The 19,586-nt window shown below is 34.7% G+C and overlaps 3 protein-coding genes across 5 annotated transcripts; 1 reads left to right on the top strand and 2 right to left on the bottom strand.

Annotated features, from left to right (window-relative positions):
• On the top strand, nt 1-3,760 carry LOC107644460 (gamma-glutamyltranspeptidase 3). 2 transcript variants are annotated; one of them, XM_016348320.2, is made up of 7 exons: nt 1-252; nt 924-1,261; nt 1,437-1,955; nt 2,192-2,427; nt 2,546-2,810; nt 3,052-3,189; nt 3,281-3,760. In XM_016348320.2, exons 1-7 carry the CDS (start codon nt 144-146, stop codon nt 3,527-3,529), a joined length of 1,854 nt encoding a protein of 617 aa, XP_016203806.1. In that variant the 5' UTR covers nt 1-143; the 3' UTR covers nt 3,530-3,760. The 2 variants fall into 2 exon arrangements, with proteins under 2 accessions (XP_016203806.1, XP_016203807.1); XM_016348321.2 differs by lacking the exon at nt 1-252 and having other exon boundaries at nt 1,069-1,261; nt 1,414-1,955; nt 3,281-3,718.
• On the bottom strand, nt 4,626-7,373 carry LOC107644459 (AP-4 complex subunit sigma). 2 transcript variants are annotated; one of them, XM_016348319.2, is made up of 4 exons: nt 7,083-7,373; nt 5,494-5,580; nt 5,133-5,201; nt 4,627-4,974 (listed from the first exon to the last, which is right to left on the bottom strand). In XM_016348319.2, exons 1-4 carry the CDS (start codon nt 7,221-7,223, stop codon nt 4,840-4,842), a joined length of 432 nt encoding a protein of 143 aa, XP_016203805.1. In that variant the 5' UTR covers nt 7,224-7,373; the 3' UTR covers nt 4,627-4,839. The 2 variants fall into 2 exon arrangements, with proteins under 2 accessions (XP_020958660.1, XP_016203805.1); XM_021103001.1 differs by lacking the exon at nt 5,133-5,201 and having other exon boundaries at nt 4,626-4,974.
• On the bottom strand, nt 13,607-19,014 carry LOC107644457 (ATP-dependent 6-phosphofructokinase 3). The gene is made up of 14 exons (XM_016348318.2): nt 18,517-19,014; nt 18,030-18,076; nt 17,875-17,914; nt 17,300-17,362; nt 17,060-17,197; nt 16,489-16,647; nt 16,352-16,405; nt 16,131-16,199; nt 15,885-16,014; nt 15,522-15,787; nt 15,050-15,098; nt 14,803-14,957; nt 14,370-14,546; nt 13,607-13,880 (listed from the first exon to the last, which is right to left on the bottom strand). Exons 1-14 carry the CDS (start codon nt 18,769-18,771, stop codon nt 13,797-13,799), a joined length of 1,686 nt encoding a protein of 561 aa, XP_016203804.2. The 5' UTR covers nt 18,772-19,014; the 3' UTR covers nt 13,607-13,796.

Below are 19,586 nucleotides of genomic sequence, written 5' to 3'. Positions count from 1 at the left end.
TGTACGAAACAGTTGTAAGATAGTTAGATAGCATCATCAGCTGGGTATTGTGATTTTGAGATTTTCCAAATCCAACCAACAACCACTGGACTGATATATATATATAAGCTCTTGTTTTGTTGATCTTTGTTTGCAGTAACAGCATGATGGATTCTTCCCCTTTATTGGGAACCGATTCTTTCCCCAGTAACAATCTTAGAAAATGCAAGATTCTTCTCACCTTCCTTCTAACCCTTGTGGTCGCTCTCAGCTGTTAGTTCTCTCTCTCTCTCTCATTTTCCCTATTTTGTTGGAACTTCCACTCTCAGATTGTTGTTGTTGTTTATGTTGTGAATCAATTGTATGGATAAAAAGTTTGATTCTATCATCTGTTTGAAAAAAAGTGTGTGCTGAGTACCCAAATTATATGCAACCGTTCAAAATTCTTTCTTGAATTTCTCATTTTCACTGCTCAGTGCTCACCATATTCATTCATGCCATGGAAACTCAAAGCAGAATGCTTTTCAAATTGGATTAGATTTTATGAATATTCAGATTAATGATTACTTGCAATCTAGCATAAAATTTAGTTTAGATACCAGAGACAAAAATAACCCTTAGTTTGTAAAAATTAAGATTCTATGAGCTATATTATGAGTTTAATTTTGTTACATAGTGGGTCCATCACATCCACTTTTTTGGATGACTATTCATGCAATCTGAAAAGTAGTTACAACAACAGAGCATCAAAATTAAATCCATGTTATATACCTAGAAATGTAGTTTTCTCATGCTGCCACCAAAATGACTAAGAATCACAAATAGAAGAGAAGCAGAATCTAGAAAAATGATGCAGATTTGAAAGTGACTGGTATTTTGAACTTTATGCCCTTCGACCAGCTTCAAACCTACTATATTTGCCTAATCACACTATTCTTCTTCAGTTGTTGGGTTTGCATTTAGAGGCAGCATAAATTTTGAGGTTGTACCAAGGTTTGAAAGTTCTAATGAGGGTGCATTAAGAAATCAGGCAGACATTGTTGAATCAGAACATGGAGTTGTTGCAGCCGATGATGCGCGGTGTTCAGAGATTGGTGCTTCAATGCTTAGGCAGGGTGGCCATGCTGTTGATGCAGCAGTGGCAACTGCATTATGCCTTGGTGTTGTTTTCACAGCTTCAAGTGGCATTGGAGGCGGCGCTTTCATGGTTGTCCGGTCTTCTTCAACCTCTCAAGCCCAAGCTTTTGACATGAGAGAAACCGCTCCTTCACATGCTTCAAAGGTTTGAGTTAACTTTTCATGTTAAATGAAATGATTTAGGATACAAAATTGATAAGAATGAAGCAATTGTAGGTTTGCACCTAACCGATGTGCTTAGATTTTGATAATTTTTCTTGCTTATAAATCTGAAAATAGCAACTAATGTTTGTTTAGATATATTAATGTCAACAAAACAGAACATGTATCAGAATAATCCTAAAGCTAAGAGCTCAGGTGCTTTAGCAATGGGAGTTCCTGGCGAGATAGCTGGCCTTCACGCAGCATGGTTAAAGTACGGACGATTGCCATGGAAGACCTTATTCGAACCGGCTATAAAACTCTCTAAAGATGGTTTTCTGGTATCTCCAACTCTTGAAGATTACCTTGCTGATGATTCAGATAAAATATTCAATGATCCTGGTTTAAAAAGCATATATGCACCTAATGGAGTTTTGTTAAAAGAAGGGGAATTGTGTTTTAATGTGGAACTTGGCCGCACCTTAGAGGCAGTCGCAGAACAAGGGCCACAAGCATTCTACAATGGGACTATTGGTAAGAAGTTAGTGAAGGATGTAAGAGAAGCTGGTGGAATTTTAACAATGGAGGATTTAAGAAATTATAAGGTGAAAATAACAGATGCAGCAACTTTGAATATGATGGGATACACAATATATGGAATGCCACCTCCTTCAAGTGGAACACTAGGCCTAGCTTTGGTGAGTACATTACATTCTATCCCTTCATTTGTTTTTAAATGACATTATCCTTTCTTGAATGATTATGGTATAAAACATATGGAAAGAGGCATATATGTTGTATCGGTTGAAGGAACTATTGTTTCTTTTATCAGATTCATATAGCCGACTCCAACTAGTTATACCAGACTTAATTGTTGTTGTTATTGTCATTTTTCACTGTATGATGTTTTATTTTGATTATCGGTATGTTTCAGGTTCTAAACATCTTCAACAGTTATAGAGATCCTGAAGCTGCAAAGGGCGATCTAGGCCTTCATCGATTAATAGAAGCGTTGAAACACATGTATGCTGTCCGAATGAACTTGGGCGATCCGGACTTCGTAGACATCAGTTCCACTGAATCTGATATGCTTTCCCCATCCTTTGCACAAAAAATTCAGCGCAGGATATTTGACAACACTACTTTCCCTCCAGAGTACTACTTGAACAGGTATGAATGTATCCACTTGCCATAGTAATTTGAATGAAAAAAAAAACTCTTTGCTTGGCATGTTGCATAGTAATGTTGTTGATATGAACAAGGTTTCATCTATAACCATGTCCTGCAGGTGGAGTCCACTTAGAGATCATGGTACAAGCCATTTCTGCATTGTGGATTCTGATAGAAATGCTGTATCAATGACAACAACAGTGAACTCTCATTTTGGAGCTGGAGTTCTTTCTACTTCTACTGGCATTGTGCTCAACAATGAGATGGATGACTTCTCTATACCAACTGATATATCCCCTGATAAACTTCCCCCAGCTCCAACAAATTTTATTGAACCTAAGAAAAGACCTCTGTCTTCCATGACTCCTATTATCATCACAAAGGTATTGCATGCAGCTTGCTTATCATGATTTCTTTCAACAAATGACTGCAATCTGAAAGAAATGGTTTTCTTTTGCAACATAATGATCTTTGATATACACATATTTTGATATAAATTGTATCCAGATATGTGGAATCGTTGATATACTAAATTTTCATAAGTAGCAGATATTTTGGAACAGAGAGATAACACCTTTTCTTCCAGAGTAATGCACTAAGCTTCTTGTTGCTATTCTATGGCAGGATGATCATTTGATTGGGGTAATTGGAGCCAGTGGTGGAATGAACATTATTCCAGCAGTGATTCAAGTGTTCATGAATCACTTCATATTGGGAATGGAACCTTTGGATGCAGTTCAAAGTCCAAGGATCTATCACAAGGTTCCAACTAATAACTTGTCTTTGTTCAAACATTTCCTTAACTTCTATGCTCCTTAAGTACAATCTAAATGAATGTTTCATTTTCATGCAGCTAATACCAAATGTAGTTAGGTATGAGAACTTGACTGCTAATGATGGTGATCACATTGAGCTTTTAAAATCAAGTAGGATTTTCCTACAAGAGAGAGGCCATCAATTGAGTGAATCTGGAGCACTAGCTATTACTCAGCTTATTATTCAAACTACTAAGAGTGAAGACATAAAAAATGTACATAAAAAGAATGGCATTCTAACAGGTGTTAGTGACCCCAGAAAGGGTGGACGTCCTGCAGCTGTTTAATATTTTGATTTTTATCAATTGAGATTGGAACTTTTAAAACAAAAAGAGAAGATTTTTAGCTATGTTGTATAAAATACTTTGTACATATTCAATTTCTCGTTTTAATTGTTTATTGTGGAAGGGTAGATAACTAGAAAAATTTTCTGTCAAATCTAGCACCACTATAAGCCTTTGTATTTTGTTTCTTTTTTGGTTTCTCACGGTACATAAAAATTTTTTATTTAAGAGTTTACCACTGGCCAATAAGTTGTTGTATACACAAAACAAAACTCGAATTATTGACATTTGTTTAAACAGACGAATGAACTGACCTAATGAACAAGCTTGAGGACATTGCATTTGATGTAACTTCTACAAGTTCTTAATTTCTGATATTACTTCAAAATCATTAACATTTTGTTTGGATGTAGAAAAGAAAATGGAAAGAAAGAAAATGAGAAAAAAGAAAATAAAAGAAAAAGTAATTTTTTTCGTGTGTTGTTTGGATAAAGAGAAAATGGATGAAAAGAAAATAGAGAGAAATTTTTTTTTGTTCCAATGAAAAGAAAAATGAGAAGAAAGAAAATTGTAAAAGCATAAAATTACATTAATACCCTTATCTATATTATATATAAATTATAATTTATTAATGATAAGGGATAAAAATATAATTTTATTAATGTTTGTCACATTTCTTTCTATTTTCATCTCATCCTTGGGATAAAAATATTTTAGTGGACCCACACTTTTTTTTTCTTTCCATTCCATTTTCTCTTCTCATCCAAACAACAAAAAATTCACTTTTCAATCCATTTTCTCTCCCTATTTTCTTTCCCTTCAAACTCTCCCAATCCAAACAATGTGTAAGAGGTAGTTGAATACTAAAATTTATGCCAATTCCACACTGACACATCATTTATTCTCTGCAAATTCAAAATTATTGCAACTAGATGTCCACTTTGTTAAGTTATGAATTGTGTCATAACTGACCTAATGTGTCATTATAACTTCCATGGTATGGTAGTTCCTACTTAATGATCCAAGAGTGGTTAACTATACTTTCAGAGCATCTAAATCTCCATTAAAGAAGAATTGCCAAAGAATGGTACGCATGGCATCTCGATAAGAATGCAAGAAACATATACATGTGAAGCAAAATTCCAAACAAAATGTTCTTCAGTATGTGTAGTTCTTATTGGTACAAAATCATTCATACAAGAAGGAAAAGAACTAAAACAAATAGAAATATTAATGATGATATTGTACACAGAACAATGACTTTGAAAGTCAATAATCATACAGAAATCATCGGCCAGTCTTATTTTTCTACTTCAAGATGCTTTGTCCATCAGCTGAATTGGAGTCAGAATATTTGATTTGCTTGTCTCCACAAGGCAACCATTCATGACCATTTCCTCCAACATAAAATGCGCTTTTTCTAAATGGAACATGATATCTAGTTCACACTGTAAGAAGAAAAGAGACATCGTAACGTATTTATTTAATGGGAAATCTACTTTCAGAAAATGGACGAAAATGGCAGAACAATGATTTGTAATGTAGGTTTCAAAGATAAAACTAGGAAACTAAATAACTACAAAAACCCATAGACTCCTATTCTTACCACATTGCCAAAATGACGGTCCATGGTTTCAACTAATAGATGTATGAATTCCAAAATAGCAAGCTCGTTCTGCAACATTATCCATAGAAGAAGAATATGTAATCAAGCATACTTTCAAACTACAGTCTATAACTCTGTGTTTTACAGAAAAAGTTGGATATTTTCACAAGATTAATAATTTCCACGATTTCTTATTTTATTGAAATGCCCTCTCCTCTTCTTTTGGACAAGCAAAATCTTCCTTTATGTTTTGGATGCAGATGACAAAGCAGTGAGTACTTAGTATTACATGATTTGCTGTTTTCAAATTCATTCATTCCTCAAACCAAGTAAAATAAGACATGGAGAAAAATTTATTTACCTCATCGTCATCAACTCCAACTAAGAAAAACAAAGATGCATAGCGCCTATATACAATTTTGTAGTTGCGGTGCTCAACAAATGAACACTGTCATCAAGAAAATGAATCAATTATACTTTGAACAGCATCAACAGTAAGGTAAGTCAGATATTTGCAATAGACTAAATGCTTGTCAAAACAAATGTAAGTGTGTTAGGATACAGATATTAGTTGTGGAATGCTGTCATATTAGTTTAGACCAATTAAAGTGTTTATACCCCTTTAGGAAATTGGTTACTTTTAGTAGTGACTGATTCCTATATATAGTAGGTTTTTTGACAGTATAAGTAGTTGATTCTATTATTAGTATTGTCTGTAATTCGTATTAGGTTTATGATATTCAATCAATAATTTAAGGTTTTTCAGTGTAATATGAATTCTTTCTTCCTCCATCTGCTCTTATTGACCGCTTCTGTCCACAGTTTTGGCTTGTACTCATTACGCATAGAAGGCACACTTACACTAGCATGAATTATGTAATAAGTAATTTCAAAACAAAAATATGACAATTTCTAAGATTGATATACTTCAGCTAAAAAGTTAAAAGAATACAATAGATGTATAACACAATGCAGAAAGTAAGAGGCTAGAAAAATAAACATACATACTCCTACGCTCCTGGGCATCCTGGTAACCCAGGCATCTCATATTTAAGCTAATAATTGAAATGGCTTCACCAACTCACAGGAACTTTGTAATGCCTAAATCAGAAAAATTGCTAAGAAAAGTAGCCAAGTGCTTAATTCCTTAGGCATATGATAAGACTCCTCAATGCAGTTGGAGTATGCTAACCACAAAAGTATTAACAATGGCGTATATAATCACAACAAGCTAAGCAAATGCTTCTATTCATAATAGTAATCTAGGCTTCAGAGGCTTGAATATGTCCACATTGGATAGAAATCCTTGCGATATTCTATGATGGCAACCGATCTCGGGACAAAATACCTATTAACGCACCCTTTGGAACATACAGACTGAAACTGGAGTTTAACTTCTCCAAAGTGAGAAAGTAAGGATTAACCACTCTCAGATTATTTAGTGGGACCCATACACATTAAAACTTATTGATCAAATCATTAATCTCTCTCAATTTCTTGCTTTACAAACCTTTTCAGTCCTCACTTTAGATGATCAAATCCCAAAAACTGCATTTTGATAAGGTTCCATGCTGATACAGATATAACAATGAACTTAACTACATATACCAGAGCACAAATTCTAAAATTTACAACATGCAATTAACACAATGTGTCACCAAACAGGCCTTTTAAATCTTATAATGTCAATCCAAATCATCATTATCAATTAATTGAATTTCTTCTTCAAGCATCAGGAAAATCCCATCATAACGAGGCTTAGGCTAGGTTAGATTTCCCTAATCCAATTCCTATACAACGCAGCACCTGAATCTAAAAAATTATGAAAACCAACGTAGATCTAAATCAATTATGATCGTGCGTTCTGAGAACTAGATATCGAATTGCTCAGAATGTAATTAAAGTCGGTAAATTTCGATGAGCATGTGAAAGGGGGATTAGGGTTAGTACCTGGTGTTCGTTACGAGCGAGGCATTTGCGAACGATTTCACCTTCAAGGGCTCGTCTTTCTTCGAGAGTGAGGTATTCGTAGTATTGGGCAAGTCGCGTTTGCCCTTGTTTGTTCACCATCAGCACGAATCGGATCCCCATTTTTGTGCACTCTCCCTCCTCCTCCTTTCCTCTAAGTTCTTACATACCCTCACTCACCTGACATTTTTATTTTGTTAATACTTTTATTAACAATTTCTTAAAAAAAATTATGTGTGTAGCAACAGGGAAGGAACTCAAATTCATATTTTTAATCGAACTGTATCATCAATATAATTAAATTAAATTTATATTTATCATTTATATAATTAAATTTATTCATAGTTATAATTAAATTTTATTAAAAAATAATTAAATTATATTCATCTTTAAAATAAAATTATGTTCATCTTTATAATTACACCAATTAGGTTCTTGAAATTGACAAAAGTGCACTACGTTAGTCTCTAACCCATTTTTTGTTAACAGCATGATGACATGGTGTAATGACCTGGACTTAGGGGTGCACATGGGTTGGGTGAAGCCGGGTTTGATGTGACCTAGACCCGACTCCGAAATATATACCGGGTCTATTTATTAGACCCGAATCCGACCCTAGACCCGATGAACCAATACACTTTCGGGTTGCAATTATACCGGGTGAAAACCGGGCCGTTAACATTATATTACGTTAATACCTTCTTGTAAGCTAGCATATAAAAAATCCAAATTTTTAAGACTCCAACCATTATTTGACAGAAAAATATAATAAGAACCAACCCTTCTTCAAAATTAAAACATAACCACAATCAATACTAATATTGTCTAATAACACCAAATATTTAAATCAATACAAATAACATAATATTATGCATTAGTCTAAAGTCTTATGCATTCTAAACATAAAACATTAACTTATAGTCTTATAATGACTAATAACACAAAATATTAAGGTTTACAATATTTAAATTCTACATAAGAATAGCCATGATCCATCACTAATAACACAAAATATTAATTGTGTATGATGACCGGGCCACCGGGCCGAGTTCGGGTGACCCGAGCTATGGCCCGGACCCGACCCGAAGTAACGACCGGGTCTATTTTTGAGACCCCTTACTCGGCCCTAAACCCGGTGAAATCACATCAAATTAGCCCCTAAAGTGTTCGGGGTCGGGCCGGGTCTTCGGGCCGGGCGGGGCCGGGCCATGTGCACCCCTACCTGGCTGGACTGTTAGTAACATATGTCACTCTATAGTTTAACCACGTGTAATAGTACGATAATGTGTTGACCAATGACACGTGTCATACTGATATAGACAGTTGTGCCACGTGTAACAATGCTATTTGGCTACATATCAGTTTGTATGACATATCACAACAGTATTTCTTCACGTATTATCCGTTATGTCATTGGTGTGGAATTTAAAGTTCACAAACTAACCGACAAGTGCACCGGGTCGTACCAAGTAATACCTTAGGTGAGTGAGGGTCGATCCCACGAGGATTGATGGATCAAGCAACAATGGTTGAGTGATTGGCTTAGTCAAACAAACAGAAAATAATGTTTTAAGAGTTCAAACGCATTAACAGTAAATTCAAAAAATTAATAAAGCAAGCAGTAAACAGGTTGTGAAATATGTATGGAGAAACAGTTAAGGCTTCAGAGATATCTATTTTTCGGATTGACTTTTCTTACTAACTATTTTAATCATGCAAGATTCAATTCATGACAAACTATATATGACTAAGCCCTAATTCCTTAGACCTTCTTAGTCTACTCTAACTTTAATCAACCGCCAATTCCTTGGTCACTTAATTCCAATTAGAGGATGAAATTCAATTCTAATTTATGTGACACAGAAACTTTAATTACCCAAATATAAAAGGATTATATGTCACGTATCCTATTAAGTCCAGATAATTAGAAGTTTAGGAGAAATTGTTTTTAAGCTGTTGTTCAAGTAAAGAGTTTTTCCAAGTTATACAAGAACTCAATTAGAACAAGGATCATACTTCCGTTCTACCCAAATTCATAAAATAAAGAACAAAAACAATTCTTGAAATGGAAATTAATACATGAATTAAAATAGAAAAATAATAGTATCAATCCATACAATAGATAGAGTTCCTAACCTTAACAATGGAGGTTTAGTTGCTCATGGTTCAGAGAGAAAAACTAGGATTTCGGTAAACTGTAAATTGTGGAATGAGGTAGAAGAGAAGAGAGGAGCCTGAAAAGCTGATTCTTTTCCCTTTTATATCTAATCCTAATTAATGTAAAATATATTTTCTAAAACCAAATAATATCTTTTTCTATTTGTAATTAAAATAAAGTTTTGATCAGAAAATAAATAATATCTTCGCTGCCATCATAAATTTGGACGCGAGACCACTTCTTCCCTTATTAATTGGCTGGGTTTGGCGCCTAACTTCATGAAATTGAAGTTAGGGGCTGTTGAGGCAGCAAATAACTCGTCACTTGATGTGCATCTGGAGTGTGGAGCTTTCCTTTGGCGCCTAACTTGGTGAAATCCAAGTTAGGCGCCACCTTGATCGTACAGAATGAAGAGAAAGGGTAGACTATTATATATCGTTGGAAAGTCCTAGAAGTTAGCTTTTCAATGCCACTGGAATCACGTCAATTGGACTTCTATACCTCAAGTTATTCCTGTTTGAGTGCAAGGAAGTCGGAGTTGACAGCATCATTCGCCTTCTTCTCTTTTTCTGCGGAAACTCCATCAAATCCAGCCAAATGCTTCCTAAAATAAATAGAATTGCACACGATTCAAAGTAGCATCTATAGTGGCTAAAATATAATTAATTCTTGATTAAACTTGACAAATTAAATGAAAATTCAGTAGAAAAAGATAGGAAAGATGCTCACGCATCAGTTATCATTGTAGATGTACCAAATTAGTCCCTCATTTTGCATTAAGTGACTCATTTTAGTCTCTAAAATTGGGAAATGGATCCTCTCAATTTTTTTTTAACAATTGAGAGAGTAAAGTGTGATCTCTCACCATTAATTGTTATAAGTAGGACAAAAAAAAAACATGAGAGAGTGTGTATTGAAGGGTTATAGATCACACTTTACTCCTTCAATTTTTTTCAACAATTGAGAGGATCTATTCCCCTAAAATTGAATATCGTGCATCAAACTAGTCCCTTCACCCGTTTTTTTTCTCATTTTATTTTTAAAACTCAAAATTCTCAATTTGAAATTTTGGATGCACTAATTTCAATTCTATTTTTTCACCTATCGTTTAAATACAAGTGATTTTATAAAAAATTTTAATATTTTTGTTTTAATTATATAATTTTTCTATAATAATTTAACATCGATAAATTTTATAATATATAAGTATGCTATTATAAAAAAATATATGATTGATTAGATACATTTTTTTTATCCAAAAGCGCGTGTTTTTAACAAGAAATCAAGAATAAAAATAGACATTTTTTTCGGTTCTTATGAAATACACATTTTCAGTTGTGTGTAAATGGATTAGACTGAAGACACTTCAAGAAACCTCACTACCTAGATGAAAGAGGTCAGAGATGGTAGTGAGAGTGCTTAAAATACGTTCACGTCAGCTCCAAGACAGTGATTAGGGGTATCTGCAAAAAAAAAATATTTTATAAAAGCACTTATATTTAAACAACTTATAAAAAAATTGAATTAAAATTAATACATTCAAAGATATTGAGAATTTTGAATTTATAAAAAAAAAAACTAGTAAAGGGACTAATTTGGTATGCGACATTCAATTTCAAAAACTAAAATGGGTGACTTAATATAAAGTGAGGGACTATTTTAGTGCATATACAATAATAACATAGTGGACGACATATGGTCGAATACTATTGCGGCACGTGACACAAACTGACACATGGCCAAATAGTATTGTGGCACGTGGTACAACTATGAACCATCCACGTCAGTATGCCACGTGTCACTGGTCAACATATCATCATACCATTACACATGGTCAAACTATGGAGTGACACGTGTCACTAACAGTCTGCATCATCAAGCCATGTCATCACGCTCAGTGACGGATCCAGAAAATTTTGGTAGTAGGGGTTTTCCCTTTGCTTTTGAAAAACGTTTCCCTAAAGACCTTAGACAGTATCTCCTAGTCCTAGTTACATTGTTCTGTCTGGGCATGGGTTTGGGTTTGGGAACTGTCTTAGGCTTAGACTTTGACTTAGGCTTAGGCTGGGACTCCATGTTAGAATTCACATTGGTCTTCTTCGGTAACGCCTCTTTAGCTTAGGGCTTGTATGTTACCATGCTTAAACTCATAGGAGGGTCCTTTTCGGTGGTAGGTTTGACAGGGGGTCTTTCACCATCCTGAAATTTGACTTGGCTTGCTCTCCAAGATCCCTCACCTGGTCATCAACATGCACAACAGCATCCTCTCCTTGTACTATTTCAGGTTCTGAAATGCCATGTTCAATATAGACATCCACTACCCCATCGTTCTTTCCACCATGAGAACACAGCTCTCTCAACTCATTATCAGAGTCTAAACGCCTCAAACCTACTTCTAGGCTCATCCTAGGGACCTGCCACCAAACCTCCTTCATGGTCTCATAGCCTAGCTCTTTGAAGTAATTTATCAGGTAGAATACATCCAACCTGTCCACATCCAGATCACCTAAACAATGCTTATTGTCAGGTGTGTATGTCCATCTCCCATCTTTACCCCTCTCAAAATTTCTCCCATGATGAAACATTATGTCTAACAATTCGGCGTTCATCTGCAACATAACAGAGGAAAAAAAATTTACCTCGCATGCAACACAAAAACAACAAATAACTTAGATATTACACACCACCAGAGATTACCCCCTGTTCTTTTCACAAGAAACAGAGCATGCATTACTGGTTTGAAGAAGGAAAACACTAAAACCATAACAAGCAGTGGATTCTAACACAAACTACATGTATCATGTTCAAGTAACTTTAATAATCGGCCATATCAGGAATGAAACATGATCCAAAAATAAAAAAAAAATAAAATAAAATTTGTACCTTGAAGCTAGCTTAAACGGTTCTTCAGTCGTTGCTTCAATGGTGAACCACGAACCTTCCCCCAAGTTCAGTATAACAATGTTAAGAAACCAGGCAGCAGTGCCCTTGCCTGTCGCTACTGATTATGGAGGAGGAGACCAAGCGTTGAGAGAGGTGAAAAAATATGGAGAAGAAGACGTAATGAATGCCAAACCCTTTACCCAAGCTACTACTACACTCATTGTGATCAAAACGGTGACGTGTGGGCTTTCAATCGTTTTGCCTCATGAAACGACGTCGTTCCGAATGTCCAACGTGGCAGTGGCTGCACCACATAAGCAACGCTATCGCTGAGTCACGCCGAAAATTCTCCGAAGGACCATTATGTTGCCCGAATCGCAATCTGGGGGACATAAACAGTGCAATTGGAATCTCAGTGGCTAAATTGGTGCACGGGCTGAATCTGGGGGACCACTACGGGGATTTAGTCTTAAAAATTTACTTCCCAATACAATTAGAAGCCGACTCTTATTGATATTCATAGTTAAAAAAGTTCTTTCAATTAATAGAGTTGCTACGCAAAAATTAAAGCTAATTTGAAAAGAAGATAAATAATATTCTTTTGAGTTGATTTTTAAAAACGAATACTAATTTCGTTAAATCTGAGAATTGATCATTCTAACGAATATCTAATATAAAATTTTTAGATTGACAATTAAGTACCAAAAGTTGAGTAAAAAATTATTGTGGGGTCAAATTTAATAATCTAATGGGGGCAAATAAATATTATTATCATATACTACTAAAAAAAATTCAAATTGTAGTGGGGGCGCTTGCCCCCACACCACTCCACTTAGATCCGTCCCTGATCACGCTGGTCAGTGACCAACGTGGTACATTTTTGTCAATCTCAAAGACGTAATTAGTACAATTAAAATTTCAGAGACAATTTTAATAAACAACATCAACTTTAAAGACCATTTTAAGATTTAACTCGTTATCAAAAGCTTGATTACTCAACTCCAAATAAGAGTAATTATTTTGGTCATTGATTAGTACAAAAACACAAGTAAAAAAGTATGTATAAATATATATAAATAAATAATAGCTGATTTTTTGTGTTTAGAGATACTTTTACAATTTTTCTTAGAATAATATTACACATCCAAATTTTTTGTTAATCAAGTCCAACTAAGTTGATATAACATAAAAAAAAAATCAGTTATAACTAACATTATTCCAAGTCTTATTGTTTAACTTGGTTAGATTTGATACATAAAAAGACTTGGATATGTAACATTACTCATCCATTTTAAATTTTTTTAACTCAAATCTTACGTTTTTAGACAAAAAATTGAATAAATCAGTTTATTCAGGTGCAATAACCCTTGCTTTTTTAGTTTTCATTCTAGTTTATCATTGCATATAATCATATAGAAAAAAAAATTGAAAACAATCTTTTTTCCGAATAACAATTAGCCAAAAAAAGTTGAATATGGGTATCATCATATCATGTGCAAGATTTACAAGTTTCCCATGCGATGGTGCACAAGGATGGGGGATCATTATCATACACGTTTTCTATTTTCTAGAACTCTCAAACTTCCAAAGCTAGACCCTTCTGCAAACATCATCAGTTGAATTCAAACAGCAATAATCACGTTCACGTATCATATCTATTCATCATGACCCTTTTTTCTTTTCTTTTTTCCTTTTCTTCCACGAGTTTGCCAACCACATTTGCAGCATGTGATGTTCAACTGTTGGATCATGGAAACATTGAATGCCATCAATATCATATAGGTCCAATAATATAATTCAAACTTCAAAGTATCCAATCCCACACAAATCCACATATATTATTTATTTATTAACATTGTCCTCAACATTGACGCAATTTTCTACTCTATTCCCTACATTATTATAGATATTCGAATTACCTAATGCCGATAGTGCGCACATAACAACATAATCAAAGCCACTAATATTCATTTGTGGATAAAGCAGACACTCCAATTATTGGCTCACAAGGTACAAGACAGAACCATATAAAAAAAAACTGAAATCTTGTTCATGTGGGGCTGATTTTTCCACAGCCATCTTATGGAGTGGAGGGGGCCAAAAAAGAGAAGAAAAAGCTCATATATACTACTAAAAATTAAATGCATATAGCACGGTGAAGGGGTGTGAAGGAATGGTAATAACATCTGGAAAGCATATTGTTAAATGCTGCTGATTTCTTTCTTAACCTTCAAGGTATCATCTGAAAGATCTCCATCTAGCAACTGGTTTAATGGTTCTTCTTCTTCAATGTCGTCTTCGTTGTGACACTTGTCGCCCAAAAAGCTGGGTTGATTCGTCGAAGATAACAGCCTAGCCCACATTCTATCAGTTATCACTACATGATTCCGGTTCTCATTGATTCTCTGCATAAAAATGAACCCAACAAAGAGTTAGGCCAAAAGACTTCCACAACTTTTGCAACCAAAAAATGTAATAATCTTTAGTCTGCTACTATTACTTCCTGAACAAAAGTTAACTTGCTTTATTTTTTGGTTAGAATGAGAAAACAAATGCAAAGGAGAGAGAGAGAGAGAGGGAAACAAGCAGCTTCATTAAAACATGAACATAAAAAACATTGAAAATGAAAATGAAGAACCAAATGTTCAATGATGGACTTACATAGAAGGGTATATAAGTTTGTCTTCCATTGACAAGTCCACTTGTATAGCCAGTGTAACCTGCCATTGCTCCATGAACAGCACTTTGAGCAAGAAGTGTGCAGTACACATTATCAGAAGCATTGCTTGGAATGGCTCGAATCATGTAAGTTGGATCTGTAAAACAGAAAAGGGAAGGCAATACTCTCAGTGTCATCATTATCTGTAGCGTGTCAATACATAGAATTCTAAGTTCAATCTTCACGAACCTATATATTTGAGAGTTATGGCCATCGTCTTCTCTCTTGCAAAATGATCCTGGAAGAACACAATGCGGAAAATAAGCAGCAGAAAATATATTCACAAAACGTTTGTTGATAGTTAAAGGAAATGCTGAAGAAAGAAATAGACTCTATTTTTTCATGGTCTACCATAAACTAATGAAAGGACATTCTCAGACACTAAGTTCAAAGTAAATTCTTTGGTCTCTTCTACAAAAGATAGACATAGAAATCATCAATTGGAAACTTGAGACAACAGAAAACATTTCCAATTCAGCATGACAGACAAAGAATGTTCTGTTACAACTCCTAGAGAATTCAACCATGCAGACAAATTTATGAATGTGTGAAATAAACAAGGCAATCCACATCTGACAATGTAATTAAGAGGATAATGCTTCCAAAGATCTCATAGAAGAGAAAATACATCTACTACAGACAAAGCGTATAAAAATCCAACCTTAATCTCTTGGGATATCCACAGCCCAACATCTTGAAGAAGCTTGTTTCCTGAAGCATCCTGTTTGTTCATGGTTTGCATTTTCTCAGACATAAGTTCCTGTCCTGCACCTTCGGCAATAACAATAACCATGTGCCCATTTTCTTTAAGTCGTTTCTCTATATATTCAAAAAGTCCACCAGGACCCTCAAGGTAGAATGGTGACTCTGGAATCAAGCAGCAGTCAACATCTCGACTCGCAAGAGTAGCATACATTGCGATAAATCCTGAACCGAGGAAGCAATGTCAAGTTCTTGTGATCATGTTTAATTAGTTGATGAGTGAAGCCATTATTATAACAAACAGGGAAACATAGTAACTTACCACTATAGCGACCCATCAGCTTGACAACCCCTATACCATTCTCAACACTCTCAGCTTCAACATGTGCCGCATTTATAGCTCGTTGAGCCTCCTCAACAGCAGTGTCAAACCCAAAGGACTTGTCAATAACCTATTAAGCAGAAGAGAGACATTAGGAAAACAAAGAATTGCAATTAACATCCTCATCTAATTAATAATTGCATTTTAATCATTTGATATGGAAACTAGAATGTGCAAGATATGTACCGGGATATCATTATCTATAGTCTTGGGGATTCCTACAACCGCAACTTTGAGACCGCGCCTTCTAACTTCCTGCATGGATGATCAAGTTGAATTATTAGAAAATTGCTACTTTATCTTGATACAATTAGCCGCCTAAGTCTTTGATCAATATAATCTAAGTAAAAGAACAGTTACATCCCTAAACCCAAAGTCAACTGTCTCATTTTTGAAATCCTATATACCTCAAAAATTGCAGCTGCACCCCTCTGAGTTCCATCTCCTCCAATAATGTAAACCTGAAATTGAGAGAGATATTATTAGTCTGAAGAACACACAACATATGCACTAAGTAAATAGAAAGAAATGCAGAGTCATATACCTGATTGATTCCACGATCTTGTATACTATCAACTATCTTATTGGTATCATGTCCGCCACGGGATGTACCAAGAACAGTTCCACCACGCTTGTGTATATCATTAACACTTTTAGGAGTTAAATTAATTGTATTTCGAGCATAGAAACCCCTGTATCCGCCCTACAAAACACAATATTTTTCTCAGTTAAACAGGGATCCACTCTTTTTGTTGATGAACTCGAGGAGGTCCCGTTGAGTTTTTAATCAGAAGATTTCTTATTCTATAAATGACTCGATAGATAACTTTTTTCAATGTTTCAAAAAAGTCCATTTCAATTTTTTTTAAATGAGACTGATGAAAATAACCAAGTATGAAAGCAATTGCTTGTTATGCAACGAAGAAAGGAGAAAGCAAGGTAATGAAGCATTATACACCCAAATACAGCACAGGAGGGAACTAAAGAAAAGCGATATTACAATTTAATGGGATTTTAACAATTTCACATTTATTATTCTTTACAGTTCATAAAGAAAAGTAAAGAGCCAACTATTTTTAGGAAAGTTGTAAGTAATGCCATAAACATAAACTTACTTCAATTCCAAGCACTCTCTTCACACCATACATATGGTGTAAGCCACACACTAGCTCTCTAATGACGGTGTTGAGACCAGGGCATAGTCCCCCGCAAGTGACAATAGCGGCCTTGACTTCATCCGACTCGAAATACACCTGAAAATTCCGATTTTAAAAGGCCATTGCCATTAGCAATAAGAAAGCACCATACATACCAATCATTATTCCACAAATAAAGCCACAGAGCTGGAGATATACCTTTTGCCTAGGTCCAGCACGCCTAAAATGCACTCCTCGTTCGCTATCTTTGTGAACAACAACCTGTTTAGGATTAAAAAACAGAAATGGAAATGAACAACATGATTTTAGGGATGTCTAAAGTTGCAACCAACATTTTAGGCCAGCTTTTCCACAAGAAGGGGGAGCCTTGGAGCCACTGCTGCATTATCTCCTATGACCTCAAGGTCACGGGTTTAAGCAGTAGAAACAGCCACTGATTTAATTATCAGATTAGGCTGCATACATTACACACCCTTTGGGTGCAGTCCTTCCTGGACACTGCGTCAACGNNNNCGTCTTAAACATGCTTCCAACTTAGTCACCGTTTCCATTATTTGGACTGGGGGGTCCATACCTGGCATAGGGGGTAACGGTACCGCCACCTTAATATACAAATTAGTATTCAGTTTATTATATAGATGTTCATAGATTCATAGGTGGATTAATTAGGCCAGCAGGTGTTTCGGTAATATGATTAGAACACAATACATGAATTCAAATACATTAAAAAGAGCTGAAAATAATGATTATAATAATTAATAATAATCACAAACCTTCTGAGGAACACTGTCATCGACATGCACGAAATATTGCCTGCAAAAAACAAGTTCAAGACATCAATCATAAAAGAAAGTAAGTAATCACAAACAAGAGGTAGCAAAGTAAACGGAAAATTACTCAACACGAACAGAAAAAAATTAACACTTACTTAACTACAGAATAAGCAGGGTTGTCTTGCAAAGGATTCGGGTATGTCTGCAAAAATTAACACGAAAATAGGAAAAATATACCGCTTATCAGCCGCAGGTTTTGAGTTTTGACCCAATTATGGAAGCAGGAAAAATTTTCACTAAAATCGATAACAAAATTAATAAATAATTCGCAAAAGTAAAATTATTAAATTAACATACCAAAAAATAAATAAATAAAAAAATAGTGGGACCATTCATACATAACTGCAATAAACCACCGACTGATGCATGAACCAAGAGATTAGTAATAGAGAAATATAATTTTTCCCAAACAATATATTTATATTTATTTATTTAATAACGACAAAAAAAACTTTCCGAGAAAAGAGCACAAAAAAGGTGAAACAGAGCGGAAAAAAGAAAGCTAAGACACGATGAGTGATCAGCGTAAGAGAAAAGCAGAGTAGAATAGTTCAGAAGAAGAAGAAGAAAACGACGACGTACTGGAAGATCAGAAATATAATCAGTGAAATGCGGAACGTCTTCGAGGATGTAACCTGCGGTGCCGTACACTATCTTAGGCTTGAGATTGGGAGCTGACGTCATCGCTGATGCTCCCTCGCCACCGATCCACCCGTTACAGTAATTATTCATCGTAACAGATTCTGTTTTGTTTGCGACGGGAGCGGTTGCGAGGTTGTTATAGTTGTTGAGGGAAGTTGTTTGAGACTTTTTGTTACTAACGGTAACTGAACCCATTCGAAGAAAGGAAGGTAGTTATATCAACGATCGGAGAAGGAGATCAAAGTAAACATATTTATAGTAAACGGAGTTGACCGAAGAAAAAAAAAACAGAGGGAGTTTAATGTTTTTTTTTTTTTGTGTGTGGGAAGGTTGAGGGGTAGTTGAAGTTTTAAGAAGTAAAGAAAAGGGGGTTTGAAGGAGAAACAGGTGGCTGGAACAATGGGGCGAATTCGTGTGGTATTTGAAGGTCTTTCAGGGTCTCTTGTTATGCTTTGGGATCCATGAACAACCTTTTTTCTTTTTATTTTTATTTCAAATTTTGATTTTCATACACAATATTTTATTCGGTCGATCAATTAGATTTGATTTGTTAGTTAGGATAATTATTTACACTATCAATATAGATATTAGATATAAAAAGATATTTTTTTTTGCTATGTGATGATAATATATCTATGATAAAAATTAAATTCATAAACATTTGAGTAAAAGGATAAGTATGTTTTAAGAAATTACCCAAATTTTTGGGAAGAAAAGAACAAGTAAATCTCTAAAATATTTATATTAAGCATGTATCACGGTTTGGCTAATCTTTCATCCAATTCAGTTTAATCAACGAATAAATTTGATGGTATATACTAAGCAAACATGTCATTTGCAAATATAGCCATGTGTACGATTATTTAAAGAAATTAGACAAAAGAAATGAATAGAAAATGACATATATCTCGTGTTATTATTATTTAAGAAATTATTTTCTCTTATTTATAAGTTTTTGTAAATTTTTTTATAAGATAACAATTTTTATATAATTATTTTTATGTAAAATT

The sequence above is a fragment of the Arachis ipaensis genome, chromosome B05 (genome assembly GCF_000816755.2).
Source record: "Arachis ipaensis cultivar K30076 chromosome B05, Araip1.1, whole genome shotgun sequence".
Lineage (NCBI taxonomy): Eukaryota > Viridiplantae > Streptophyta > Magnoliopsida > Fabales > Fabaceae > Arachis > Arachis ipaensis.
Note: the sequence above shows the minus strand (reverse complement) of the source record. Positions and strands in the feature narration are given on the sequence as shown.

What these genes read in the sequence shown, in the direction of transcription:
- LOC107644460 (XM_016348320.2), top strand. Translation starts at nt 144, where the DNA reads ATGATGGATTCTTCCCCTTTATTGGGAACCGATTCTTTCCCCAGTAAC. An exon ending in CCTTGTGGTCGCTCTCAGCT is followed by an intron (nt 253 to 923) that starts GTTAGTTCTCTC and finishes ATTCTTCTTCAG; the next exon opens with TTGTTGGGTTTGCATTTAGA. An exon ending in CTCCTTCACATGCTTCAAAG is followed by an intron (nt 1,262 to 1,436) that starts GTTTGAGTTAAC and finishes TCAACAAAACAG; the next exon opens with AACATGTATCAGAATAATCC.
- LOC107644457 (XM_016348318.2), bottom strand. Translation starts at nt 18,771, where the DNA reads ATGGGTTCAGTTACCGTTAGTAACAAAAAGTCTCAAACAACTTCCCTC. An exon ending in CCTGCTTATTCTGTAGTTAA is followed by an intron (nt 17,915 to 18,029) that starts GTAAGTGTTAAT and finishes TGTTTTTTGCAG; the next exon opens with GCAATATTTCGTGCATGTCG. An exon ending in GTGCAGCTGCAATTTTTGAG is followed by an intron (nt 16,200 to 16,351) that starts GTATATAGGATT and finishes TCATCCATGCAG; the next exon opens with GAAGTTAGAAGGCGCGGTCT.
- LOC107644459 (XM_016348319.2), bottom strand. Translation starts at nt 7,223, where the DNA reads ATGGGGATCCGATTCGTGCTGATGGTGAACAAACAAGGGCAAACGCGA. An exon ending in TCGCTCGTAACGAACACCAG is followed by an intron (nt 5,581 to 7,082) that starts GTACTAACCCTA and finishes TCTTGATGACAG; the next exon opens with TGTTCATTTGTTGAGCACCG. An exon ending in ACCGTCATTTTGGCAATGTG is followed by an intron (nt 4,975 to 5,132) that starts GTAAGAATAGGA and finishes TTCTTCTTACAG; the next exon opens with TGTGAACTAGATATCATGTT.